We start from the raw sequence: 13,343 nt of genomic DNA on the forward strand, positions 1-13,343 counted from the left end.
AATTTACTCCTATTATCAATTTTTCTTCATTCTCTTGCTATCTTTATTTAAAAAGCAGAAATGTAAAGCTTAAGAGCCGGCCCATTTTTGGTTGAGAACCTGGGTTATGCTTGCTTATTGGTTTGCTAATTGTATTAACCAATAAGCAAGTGCTATCCAGGGTGCTGATCCTAAAATGGGCTGGCTCATAAGCTTTAAATTCCTGCTTTTTAAATAAAGATATCAAGAGAACGAAGAAAATTTAATAGTAAGAGTCAATTAGAAAGTTTCTTAATATTGCATGCGCTATCTGAATCATTACAGAAAGAAATTGGGTTTAGTATCCCTTTAAGGACCGCATATAAACACACTGACATTAGCAGTCACTGTATGTCACTTTTCTAATACACATGTGCCCTATGACATCACAATGACATCATTTGCTGCCCACACAACTTTCACTGATCTATCACTGATTCTCTGCCTATTGCAGAGGGTTTAAAGTAAAGAAAACATACTAGCCAATCAGGGTATCTGCTCCTTAATCAGTCCAAAATATTATCCTACTGACTGATTTATAGATATAGAGCTGCAGAGATATAGCGCTATAGAATGTTAATATCACTCTTTTTTGTGCTCATATTAAGTTATTTTTGTTATTACTCAGGAGTAGTATGTGATAACATCTGCATGTTGGATAGCGTGGGTGCGTTAATTCCTCCACATAATGAACTATGGATCAGAAAATAAATATCATGCCAGATAACACTTGGAGCTGATGGAGCACAAAAAATCTGCTCAAGTAGTAGAGTTCATCATTTACTTCTGTGTTATATTATTTTAATGAAACACTTCACATATGCGTATACACGTAGGGCTAGATAACAAGTGGGGCTAAACTAAGGTTTGCAACCTAGCATAAAGTGTAAGGGTTAAAAAAAATATACAAACAATCGATTAAACAATACAATATGAAAACATTTCCTTAGAGTGATGCTGCTCGCCAAAAAGTCTGTCCTTTGACTCGATTCTGGAATGTAGATACATACAGGCCCATTTATCAAGCTCCGTACGGAGCTTGAAGGGCCGTGTTTCTGGCGAGTCTTCAGACTCGCCAGAAACACAACTTATGAAGCAGCGGTCTAAAGACCGCTGCTCCATAACCCTGTCCGCCTGCTCTGAACAGGAGGACAGGAATCGCCGGACATCAACCCGATCGAATACGATCGGGTTGATTGACAGCTCCCTGCTGGCGGCCGATTGGCCGCGAGTCAGCAGGGGGCGGCGTTGCACCAGCAGCTCTTGTGAGCTGCTGGTGCAATGTTAAATGCGGAGAGCGTATTGCTCTCCGCATTTAGCGAGGTCTTGCGGACCTGATCCGCAGTGTCAGATCAGGTCCGCAAGCCCTTTGATAAATGGGCCTGCTTGAATGGAGGCGCTTCCAACCCTCCTTTAGAGATTGCTGGCTATTTTGTAACACATGAATGCTCTTGAAAAAGGCATACTTTTCTGAAACGCGTAGAGCTATTGCTATCAAGATGAAATCTACTTTTGTATTTTAAATTCTTTTATTAAACTTGATTTTACTACATCCCGCCTTTGGATATTGATTGTGTTTAGAGGAACTACAGACACACCTTATATCTCAAGACATCCTGTGAGTACTTTCCTATTAGTAACCTTGGTGTCTTGACAATACTTCACTAGTGTGAGTTTCTGATCAAGAGACACGGCAGAAGCCAGCAAACTCTAAAGGAGGGTGGGAAGCGCCGCCATTCTATGGGGCATATTTAATAAGGTGCGAGCGGACATGATCCAATATTGCGGATCATGTCCGCCACACATCGATAAATGCCGTCAGCATACGCTGATTTTCGTCAATGTCTGTAAATATTTTACATTTCGATCAATCCATCTCAAGTGGTCCAATAATTGTAAAGTTAGTTGCTTGTCCATTTTTACTTTTCCTATTTTTTTTAATTATTAACTTTTTGTATTGTTATTGCAAAACTACCAGGTTTTTAATTTTATTTTACTTTGTTTTACCACGGTGGCCATCTTTGTGCATGGGGCACAACAAATTGTGGTTATACAGATGTTTATGGAAACCTCAATATCTCAGCTCAGGATGGTCCTAGCTCCTTGGAACAAAAACTAAATTTAAAAAATTGGTGGTTTTCCAATACCAATACATAGAGGTAATCACACAAAAAATGAGGAAAAGAACCCCTTGTAATATAAGCACAATGAGCGAGCTAATAGCGCTCTCAGCACTATTCATTACAAGTATAGGGTGCGCTAAAAAAAGTTTCTGTCATATTAAGATGCTTTGGTTTTATATATTTAACCATTTACTAGTAATACCAGATTATGGGGTAGATTTATTATCAGTGAAGCGGACATGATTCGCTATAGTGAATCATGTCTGCTCGACATCACTAAATGTAGACTGCTTACACTATCCGCATTTATCATTGCACAAGCATTCTTTACACAAGGCTGAGTGTGCGTTATTCTTTACACAAGGCTGAGTGTGCGTTATTCTTTACACAAGGCTGAGTGTGCGTTATTCTTTACACAATGCTGAGTGTGCATTATTCTTTACACAAGGCTGAGTGTGCATTATTCTTTACACAAGGCTGAGTGTGTGTTATTCTTTACACAAGGCTGAGTGTGCATTATTCTTTACACAAGGCTGAGTGTGTGTTATTCTTTACACATGGCTGAGTGTGCATTATTCCTTACACAAGGCTGAGTGTGTGTTATTCTTTACACAAGGCTGAGTGTGCGTTATTCTTTACACAAGGCTGAGTGTGTGTTATTCTTTACACATGGCTGAGTGTGCATTATTCCTTACACAAGGCTGAGTGTGTGTTATTCTTTACACATGGCTGAGTGTGCATTATTCCTTACACAAGGCTGAGTGTGTGTTATTCTTTACACAAGGCTGAGTGTGCGTTATTCTTTACACAAGGCTGAGTGTGCGTTATTCTTTACACAAGGCCGAGTGTGCGTTATTCTTTACACAAGGCTGAGTGTGCATTATTCTTTACACAATGCTGAGTGTGCATTATTCTTTACACATGGCTGAGTGTGCATTATTCCTTACACAAGGCTGAGTGTGTGTTATTCTTTACACAAGCCTGATTGTGCGTTATTCTTTACACAAGGCTGAGTGTGCGTTATTCTTTACACAAGGCCGAGTGTGCGTTATTCTTTACACAAGGCTGAGTGTGCGCTATTTTTTACGCAAGGCTGAGTGTGCGTTATTCTTTACAGAAGGCTGAGTGTGCGTTATTCTTTACACAAGGCTGAGTGTGCGTTACTCTTTACACAAGGTCGAGTGTGCGTTATTCTTTACACAAGGCTGAGTGTGCGTTATTCTTTACACAAGGTCGAGTGTGCGTTATTCTTTACACAAGCCTGAGTGTGCGTTATTTTTTTACACAAGGCTGAGTGTGCGTTATTCTTTACAGAAGGCTGAGTGTGCGTTATTCTTTACACAAGGCTGAGTGTGCGTTACTCTTTACACAAGGTCGAGTGTGCGTTATTCTTTACACAAGGCTGAGTGTGCGTTATTTTTTACACAAGGCTGAGTGTGCGTTATTCCTTACACAAGGCTGAGTGTGCGTTATTCTTTACACAAGCCTGAGTGTGCATTATTCTTTACACAAGGCTGAGTGTGCGTTATTTTTTACACAAGGCTGAGTGTGCGTTATTCCTTACACAAGGCTGAGTGTGCGTTATTCTTTACACAAGCCTGAGTGTGCATTATTCTTTACACAAGGCTGAGTGTGCGTTATTTTTTACACAAGGCTGAGTGTGCGTTATTCCTTACACAAGGCTGAGTGTGCGTTATTCTTTACACAAGCCTGAGTGTGCGTTATTTATTATTAAGGCTGAGCAGAAGGTAATGTGCGCTGCCCTATCAGTTTCTCTCCACTGGTAATCTAGCCCATAGAAAGAAAATGCTGTAACAAAATAGAGAATTTTATGTCTACACTTTAATGAGCCATATGGATACGATCAGCAGTGAGAATTTAGGGCTGTTTCTCATGATAAGTTAGTGCATATTCACGTCTAGTACTGTATACCTTGGTGCATGTAAATCATACTCATCAGGATTGTGCTGCATATTGTTACTTGATGAGTTATTTTCCTCCTCTTCACAGGTGTCACTGTTTGCAATGATTACATTTGTGCTCCCGTCTACCATGACCTACAGGGAAAAGCACAAGGTATTTAGCAGAGAGCCCGGCTGGCTGTACATACAACGATACTGAGATAGGGTTAAGTGCTATAAGATGTGACAATGTGTAGCCAATAACAGAACACTTCTCTATATTTAACCAAACTAATATTCTACATTTCTCTCATAAGATGGTGAGAGTCCACAAGCCCTCACGTATGGCATTAAAGTGCAGGACTGAATTTTAATCTCACATGTAATTGCTTGTGGACTCTCACCATCATGAAAGAAATGTATTTATCAGGTGAGTATAAACTGTTTAGGAATCATTTCTATTGGGTGACGCTCTGGAGACCTGAACTCTAGAAATGTATGAACTATCCCAAGGCCCTACTGAAACGCTGTGTGAGCTTCTAATTAGATATTTCATTGTCAAAAGAAAACAACAAACAATTTATTGTGGAACATTATTTTTTTGCTTAGCAACATTGAAAAGCTGCTGAGTGTTTTTAACCCTGAGATTGCTCGGATTACACACCCATGGTGAGTATCTGCACGTGCACGGTGCATGTACGATCACAAGAAACTGACACCTAGATTACAAGTTGTGCGCTATAGAGGATACGAAACGAATGCAACAAAGGATGCTTTATTTCACCCTCCATAGCGCTGTCATTACGAGTTTTGAAAAGCCGGCTTGTGCGTGCTATATGGTTGCATTAAGTTCCATACCGCATAAAATACAAGCGCTGCTTTGACTTGCTCATGGACACTTTCCCTATAGACATCAATGGGGAGAGAGCGTTAGAAAAAAAACACCTGCGATCGCGGAATGAAAAGCTCCGTAACGCATCCCCATTGATGTCTACGGGGAAAAAAAAACCTAACACCCTAACATAAACCCCACGTCTAAACACCCCTAATCTGCTGCCCCCGACAGCTACATGATGTTATTAACCCCTAATCTGCCGCTCCCGATATTGCCACCACCAAAATAAATGTATTAACCCCTAATTTGCCGCTCCCAATATCACCTCCACTATACTAAAGTTATTAACTCCTATTCCTCCGCACCCTAACACTGCCCACACTATAATAAAGATATCAACCCCTATTCTGCCGCTCCCCAACATCACCGCCACTAAATAAAGTTATTAACCCCTAAACCTCTGGCCTCCCACATCACTACCACTAAATAAACCTAATAATCCCGAAACCAACAGCCCCCCACATTGCAACAACCTAAAATAAACTATATTAATCCCTAAACCTAACCCTAAACCTAATACCCCCTAACTTTAACATAATTAAAAAAGAGCTAAATTAAATTTACAATTATTAACTAAATAATACCTATTTAAAACTAAATACATACTTACCTGTGACATAAAACCTAAGCTAGCTACAATATAACTAATAGTTATTTTAACCAGGTAGACTAGTTAGTACAGTGATTTTCAACCTTTTTTTTTGCCACAGCACATTTTTTTACATTAAAAGATCCTGCGGCACACCACCATCCCAAAATGTTACCAAATCACACATTGTAGCCTAATACAGCATATATATATATAGTCAATTCAATTCAGCTTTATTAGCATGACAGTCACTACAACTGTATTGCCAAAGCTAGAGGCACAATAATAACAATCAAGAGTGCCACGTATTGAGGCTGTTAGGGGGGTTCCAGTGATGGAAATAAATTCTTATGTGAAATGCAGTAATTCCATGCAAGTAAAAGTTCCGCTTGTTGGGGCAGTAAGCAGTGCCCAAAAGCAGAAGCTACTGGGGCCCAAGTGATTCTACTGTTAAAGTCCCTAAGCCTTGGGGGCACCAGTATAAGAGTTTCACAATCAGTGCAGGATCAGCATAAATATGGGGCCCACAAAAGAGCATCAAGGCTTGGCAATCAGGCAATAATGAGAGTAAACTGAAGAATTACAAAAGTTAAACCAGGAGGGCAAATGCCATGAAATGCAAATGATGTTAAACAGAAAGGTCTCACCCAGTTAAAGCAGATGTCTTCTTCTCTATGCTGGAATGATATAATTAATATCCAGGGCAATTCTCCCTGAGCTTGAGAATACAGGAAGGGGAGGTAAGTGGATCTGTAAAACTGCGACTGTGGGAGTGTGTAGGCCGCAATTGATCAAAAGACCTCCGCAGACACAGAAAGAAAATGGCTGCTGTTCCCGCCACTTTGGTCCACTCTCCTCTATTCTTCAAGGCGACTATCAATCCAGACTCCAGTTAATAACACGTACCTCCTGGCCAGTTACCCTGTTCAGAAGCTTGTGAACAAGTGAATGTAGGCTCCTAGACCTCAGAGTAGGCCGCGGTGATATGTGAGCTGTCGAGAGAGTCCCTGCGTGTCCGGATGAGTGCGTAGGGTAGCAGGAGCTACTGGCTTCTGTTCCGCTTCAGGAGTGCACTTAAGCAAGAAGGGACCAATTAACGGCGGCACATCTGGCGATCTCTCACGGCACACTAGTGAGCCGCGGTACAGTGGTTGAAAATGACTGTTTTAGACCATGCACAATTTTAGTAGCCCTCCTTTGGACAGCTTCTAGTTTATTTATATCTTTCTGAAGACATGGGGGCCTATCTATCAAGCTCTGTACGGAGCTTGAGGTCCCGTGTTTCTGGCGAGTCTGCAGGCTTGATTGACACCCGCTGCTGGCAACCGATTGGCCCCGAATCTGCAGGGGGCGACGTTGCACCAGCAGCTCACAAGAGCTGCTGGTGCAATGCTAAATGCAGAGAGCGTATTGCTCTCCGCATTCAGCGATGTCTGTCGGACCTGATCCGCACTGTCGGATTAGGTCCAACATACATATGATAAAGAGGCCCCATGGTCTCCAGAACTGTACACAGTATTCCAGATTTGGCCTAACTAATGATCTGTAAAGTGGCATAAGAACCTTGCTATTTCTGCTACTAATACCTCTTCCAGTACAAGTATTTGACTGGCCTTACTGGCTGCACTGCTGCATTGTCTACCAAATTTTAAATTTTAGGTACTCACAGTTGCTGAAGTCCGTCTTGAACGATCTTCATCCCAGCTGCTCCATCTTGATCCAGACGGCTCCATCTTCATCCAGGAGGATCCATCTTCATCCATCGCGGGACCGGCATCTTCTTCATCCCTGTGGAGGCAGATCGGTCAATGCACAGGGGCGGAGGTCCAGGCGAAGGTCCAAGGAGGAGGTCCAGGCAGAGGTCCAGGCGGAGGTCCAAGGTGGAGGTCCAGGCAATAGGAATCAGCCAATAGGAATGAGAGCTGCTTAAATCCTATTTGTTGGTTTGAACAGCCAATAGGATGTTAGCAGCCCTAATTCCTATTGGCCGATTTAAATTTTTCTGCCAATAGGAATGCAATGGTTCCCCCAGTATAAAATGGGTACCTTGCATTTGAAACCTCAGTGTGTGGCTGACGATCGCATGAAGAGAACCTCTACGTCGGATCGATGGACGTCCGCCTTATACCTTTGCCAAGACCTCTGCCTCCGCGCATCGACCGCTCCGCCTCCGCAGGGAATAAGAAGATGCCAGTCTCATGAAGGATGAAGATGGATCCGTCTGGATGAAGATGGAGCCGCTGGGATGAAGATCTATCAAGCCGGACTTCGGCAACTGTGAGTACCTAAAGAGGGGTTAGTATTAGGATATTTAAGTTTTGTTTTGGGTGGGGTTTTTTTTTAGATTAGGGTTTGGGCTATTTGAAAAAGAGCTGAATGCCCTTTTAAGGGCAAGGCACATACAAATGCCTTTTTCAGGGCAATAGGCAGCTTAGGTTTTTTTTTAGTTAGGTTTTTTTATTTTGGGGGTTTGGTTGGGTGGTGGGTTTTACTGTTGAGAGGGGGTCTTTGTATTTTTTTTTACAGGGAAAAGAGCTGATCTCTTTAGGGCAATGCCCTACAAAAGGCCCTTTTAAGGGCTATTGGTAGTTTATTGTAGACTAGGGAATTTTTTATTTGGGGGGGGCTTTTTATTTTGATACGGCTATTAGATTAGGTGTACTTGTTTTTATTTTGGATAATTTTGTTTGTTCATTTTTGTAATTATTTTTGTAATTTAGTATTTTTTATTTTTTAAAATGTAGTTTTTTTTTAGTAGGGTTTTTAGTAGGGTTAGGTTGTTTTAATGTGTAATATAATTTATTTAATTTGTAGTTATTTTAATTTTTAGTCTAATAGTAATGTTAGTTTAATTTATATTTTAAACTTAGTTTTTTTTAAATTTCACAGGTACGTTTATATTTATTTTAAGATAGGGATCTTGTAATTTTAATTTAAAGTTAGGGGGTTGTTAGGTTTAGGGGTTAATAGTTTAATTTAGTTTTTGGTGATGTGGGGGGCTGGTGGTTTAGGGGTTAATTCAGTGGTAGTGATGTGGGAGGCCAAAGGTTTAGGGGTTAATAACTTTATTTAGTGGCGGCAATGTCGGGGAGCGGCGGAATACGGGTTAATATATTTATTATAGTGTGGGCAATGTTGGGGTGTGAGGGAATAGGGGTTAATAACTTTAGTATAGTGGTGATGATGTCGGGGAGCGGCGGAATAGGGGTTAATACATTTTATTAGTGGTGGCGATGTCGGGAGCGGCAGATTAGGGGTTAATAAGTTTAATATAGTATTTGCGATGCGGGAGGGCCTTGGTTTATGGGTTAATAGGTAGTTTATGGGTGTTAGTGTACTTTGTAACACTTTAGTTATGAGGTTTATGTAACAGTTTTGTTGAGTAAAACTCATAACTACTGCTCTCAGATGGCGGTACGGAACATGTCGTTATAGGGTGTAACGCAAGCTTTTCAGCCTCACTGCACAACTCATAATGGCAGCGCTATGGGAATCCTATGAAAAACATAATTTATGCTTACCTGATAAATTCCTTTCTCCTGTAGTGTAGTCAGTCCACGGGTCATCATTACTTCTGGGATATTAACTCCTCCCCAACAGGAAGTGCAAGAGGATCACCCAAGCAGAGCTGCTATATAGCTCCTCCCCTCTACGTCACACCCAGTCATTCGACCGAGAACCAAATGAGAAAGGAGAAACTATAGGGTGCAGTGGTGACTGGAGTATAATTTAAAAATTTAGACCTGCCATAAAAAACAGGGCGGGTCGTGGACTGACTACACTACAGGAGAAAGGAATTTATCAGGTAAGCATAAATTATGTTTTCTCCTGTTAAGTGTAGTCAGTCCACGGGTCATCATTACTTCTGGGATACCAATACCAAAGCTAAAGTACACGGATGACGGGAATGACAGGCAGGATCTTTATACGGAAGGGACCACTGCCTGAAGAACCTTTCTCCCAAAAACAGCCTCCGAAGAAGCAAAAGTGTCAAATTTGTAAAATTTGGAAAAAGTATGAAGAGAAGACCAAGTTGCAGCCTTGCAAATCTGTTCAACAGATGCCTCATTCTTAAAGGCCCAAGTGGAAGCCACAGCTCTAGTAGAATGAGCTGTAATTCTTTCAGGAGGCTGCTGTCCAGCAGTCTCATAGGCTAAACGTATTATGCTACGAAGCCAAAAAGAGAGAGAGGTAGCAGAAGCTTTTTGACCTCTCCTCTGTCCAGAATAAACGACAAACAGGGAAGAAGTTTGGCGAAAATCTTTAGTTGCCTGTAAATAAAATTTCAGGGCACGGACTACATCTAGATTGTGCAGAAGTCGTTCCTTCTTTGAAGAAGGGTTAGGACACAATGATGGAACAACAATCTCTTGATTGATATTCTTGTTAGTGACAACCTTAGGTAAGAACCCAGGTTTAGTACGCAGAACTACCTTATCTGAATGAAAAATCAGATACGGAGAATCACAATGTAAGGCTGATAACTCAGAGACTCTACGAGCCGAGGAAATAGCCATTAAAAACAGAACTTTCCAAGATAACAATTTAATATCAATGGAATGAAGGGGTTCAAACGGAACACCCTGTAAAACGTTAAGAACTAAATTTAAGCTCCATGGTGGAGCAACAGTTTTAAACACAGGCTTAATCCTGGCCAAAGCCTGGCAAAAAGCCTGAACGTCTGGAACTTCTGACAGACGTTTGTGTAAAAGAATGGACAGAGCTGAGATCTGTCCCTTTAAGGAACTAGCAGATAAACCCTTTTCTAAACCCTCTTGTAGAAAAGACAATATCCTAGGAATCCTAACCTTACTCCATGAGTAACTCTTGGATTCGCACCAATGTAAGTATTTACGCCATATTTTATGGTAAATCTTTCTGGTAACAGGTTTCCTAGCCTGTATTAAGGTATCAATTACTGACTCCGAAAATCCACGCTTTGATAAAATCAAGCGTTCAATCTCCAAGCAGTCAGCTTCAGAGAAGTTAGATTTTGATGTTTGAAAGGACCCTGAATTAGAAGGTCCTGTCTCAGAGGCAGAGACCAAGGTGGACAGGATGACATGTCCACTAGATCTGCATACCAGGTCCTGCGTGGCCACGCAGGCGCTATTAGAATCACCGATGCTCTCTCCTGTTTGATCCTGGCAATCAATCGAGGAAGCATCGGGAAGGGTGGAAACACATAGGCCATCCCGAAGGTCCAAGGTGCTGTCAAAGCATCTACCAGGACCGCTCCCGGGTCCCTGGACCTGGACCCGTAACAAGGAAGCTTGGCATTCTGGCGAGACGCCATGAGATCTATCTCTGGTTTGCCCCAAAGTCGAAGTATTTGGGCAAAGACCTCCGGATGAAGTTCCCACTCCCCCGGATGAAAAGTCTGACGACTTAGGAAATCCGCCTCCCAGTTCTCCACTCCAGGAATGTGGATCGCTGACAGGTGGCAAGAGTGAGACTCTGCCCAGCGAATTATCTTTGATACTTCCATCATCGCTAGGGAGCTTCTTGTCCCTCCTTGATGGTTGATGTAAGCTACAGTCGTGATGTTGTCCGACTGAAACCTGATGAACCCCCGAGTTGTTAACTGAGGCCAAGCCAGAAGGGCATTGAGAACTGCTCTCAATTCCAGAATGTTTATTGGAAGGAGACTCTCCTCCTGAGTCCATGATCCCTGAGCCTTCAGGGAATTCCAGACAGCGCCCCAACCTAGTAGGCTGGCGTCTGTTGTTACAATTGTCCAATCTGGTCTGCTGAATGACATCCCCCTGGACAGATGTGGCAGAGAAAGCCACCATAGAAGAGAATTTCTGGTCTCTTGATCCAGATTCAGAGTAGAGGACAAATCTGAGTAATCCCCATTCCACTGACTTAGCATGCACAATTGCAGTGGTCTGAGATGTAGGCGTGCAAAGGGTACTATGTCCATTGCCGCTACCATTAAGCCGATTACCACCATGCATTGAGCCACTGACGGGTGTTGAATGGAATGAAGGACACGGCAAGCATTTTGAAGCTTTGTTAACCTGCCTTCTGTCAGATAGATCTTCATTTCTACAGAATCTATAAGAGTCCCCAAGAAGGGAACTCTTGTGAGTGGAAAGAGAGAACTTTTCTCTTCGTTCACCTTCCACCCATGCGACCTTAGAAATGCCAGTACTAACTCTGTATGAGACTTGGCAGTTTGAAAGCTTGACGCTTGTATCAGAATGTCGTCTAGGTACGGAGCCACCGAAATTCCTCGCGGTCTTAGTACCGCCAGAAGAGCGCCCAGAACCTTTGTGAAGATTCTTGGAGCCGTAGCCAATCCGAATGGAAGAGCTACAAACTGGTAATGCCTGTCTAGGAAGGCAAACCTTAGATACCGGTAATGATCTTTGTGAATCGGTATGTGAAGGTAAGCGTCATTTAAATCCACTGTGGTCATGTACTGACCCTTTTGAATCATGGGTAAGATTGTCCGAATAGTTTCCATTTTGAACGATGGAACTCTTAGGAATTTGTTTAAGATCTTTAAATCCAAGATTGGTCTGAAGGTTCCTTCTTTCTTGGGAACCACAAACAGATTTCAGTAAAACCCCTGTCCGTGCTCCGACCGCGGAACCGGGTGGATCACTCCCATTAGCAAAAGATCTTGTACACAGCGTAGAAACGCCTCTTTCTTTATTTGGTTTGTTGACAACCTTGAAAGATGAAATCTCCCTTTTGGGGGAGAGATTTTGAAGTCCAGAAGATATCCCTGAGATATGATCTCTAACGCCCAGGGATCCTGGACATCTCTTGCCCAAGCCTGGGCGAAGAGAGAAAGTCTGCCCCCCACTAGATCCGTTCCCGGATTGGGGGCCCTCAATTCATGCTGTCTTAGGGGCAGCAGCAGGTTTTCTGGCCTGCTTGCCCTTGTTCCAGGACTGGTTAGGTTTCCAGCCTTGTCTGTAGCGAGCAACAGCTCCTTCCTGTTTTGGTGCAGAGGAAGTTGATGCTGCTCCTGCCTTGAAGTTACGAAAGGCACGAAAATTAGACTGTCTAGCCCTAGGTTTGGCTCTGTCTTGAGGCAGGGCATGGCCTTTACCTCCTGTAATGTCAGCGATAATTTCTTTCAAACCGGGCCCGAATAAGGTCTGCCCTTTGAAAGGAATGTTAAGTAATTTAGATTTAGAAGTAACATCAGCTGACCAGGATTTTAGCCACAGTGCTCTACGTGCCTGAATGGCGAATCCGGAATTCTTAGCCGTAAGTTTAGTTAAATGTACTACGGCATCTGAAATAAATGAATTAGCTAGCTTAAGGGTTTTAAGCTTATTTGAAATCTCATCTATAGTTATTGAGTCAAGAGTCTCTTCCAGAGACTCGGACCAAAATGCGGCCGCAGCCGTGACAGACGCAATACATGCAAGGGGTTGCAATATAAAACCTTGTTGAACAAACATTTTCTTAAGGTAACCCTCTAATTTTTTATCCATTGGATCTGAAAAGGCACAGCTATCCTCCACCGGGATAGTGGTACGCTTAGCCAGAGTAGAAACCGCTCCCTCCACCTTAGGGACCATCTGCCATAAGTCCCGTGTGGTGGCGTCTATTGGAAACATTTTTCTAAATACAGGAGGGGGGGAAAAGGGTACACCGGGCCTATCCCACTCCTTAGTAATTATCTCTGTAAGCCTCTTAGGTATAGGAAATACGTCAGTACTCGCTGGTACTGCATAGTATCTATCCAGCCTACATAATTTCTCTGGGATTGCAACGGTGTTACAATCATTCAGAGCCGCTAATACCTCCCCTAGCAGTACACGGAGGTTTTCTAGTTTAAACTTAAAATTTGA

The 13,343-nt window shown here is 42.5% G+C and overlaps 1 protein-coding gene across 1 annotated transcript in view; it reads right to left on the reverse strand.

The window, feature by feature from the left end:
• Window positions 1-13,343, reverse strand: part of SPAG17 (sperm associated antigen 17) — a 783,114-nt gene that overhangs the window by 177,642 nt on the left and 592,129 nt on the right. Inside the window, exon 32 of the mRNA XM_053705129.1 lies at window positions 4,074-4,198. Coding sequence (XP_053561104.1) covers window positions 4,074-4,198 — 125 coding nt within the window. The remainder of the gene's footprint in view (window positions 1-4,073; window positions 4,199-13,343) is intronic.

The sequence above is a fragment of the Bombina bombina genome, chromosome 3 (genome assembly GCF_027579735.1).
Source record: "Bombina bombina isolate aBomBom1 chromosome 3, aBomBom1.pri, whole genome shotgun sequence".
Lineage (NCBI taxonomy): Eukaryota > Metazoa > Chordata > Amphibia > Anura > Bombinatoridae > Bombina > Bombina bombina.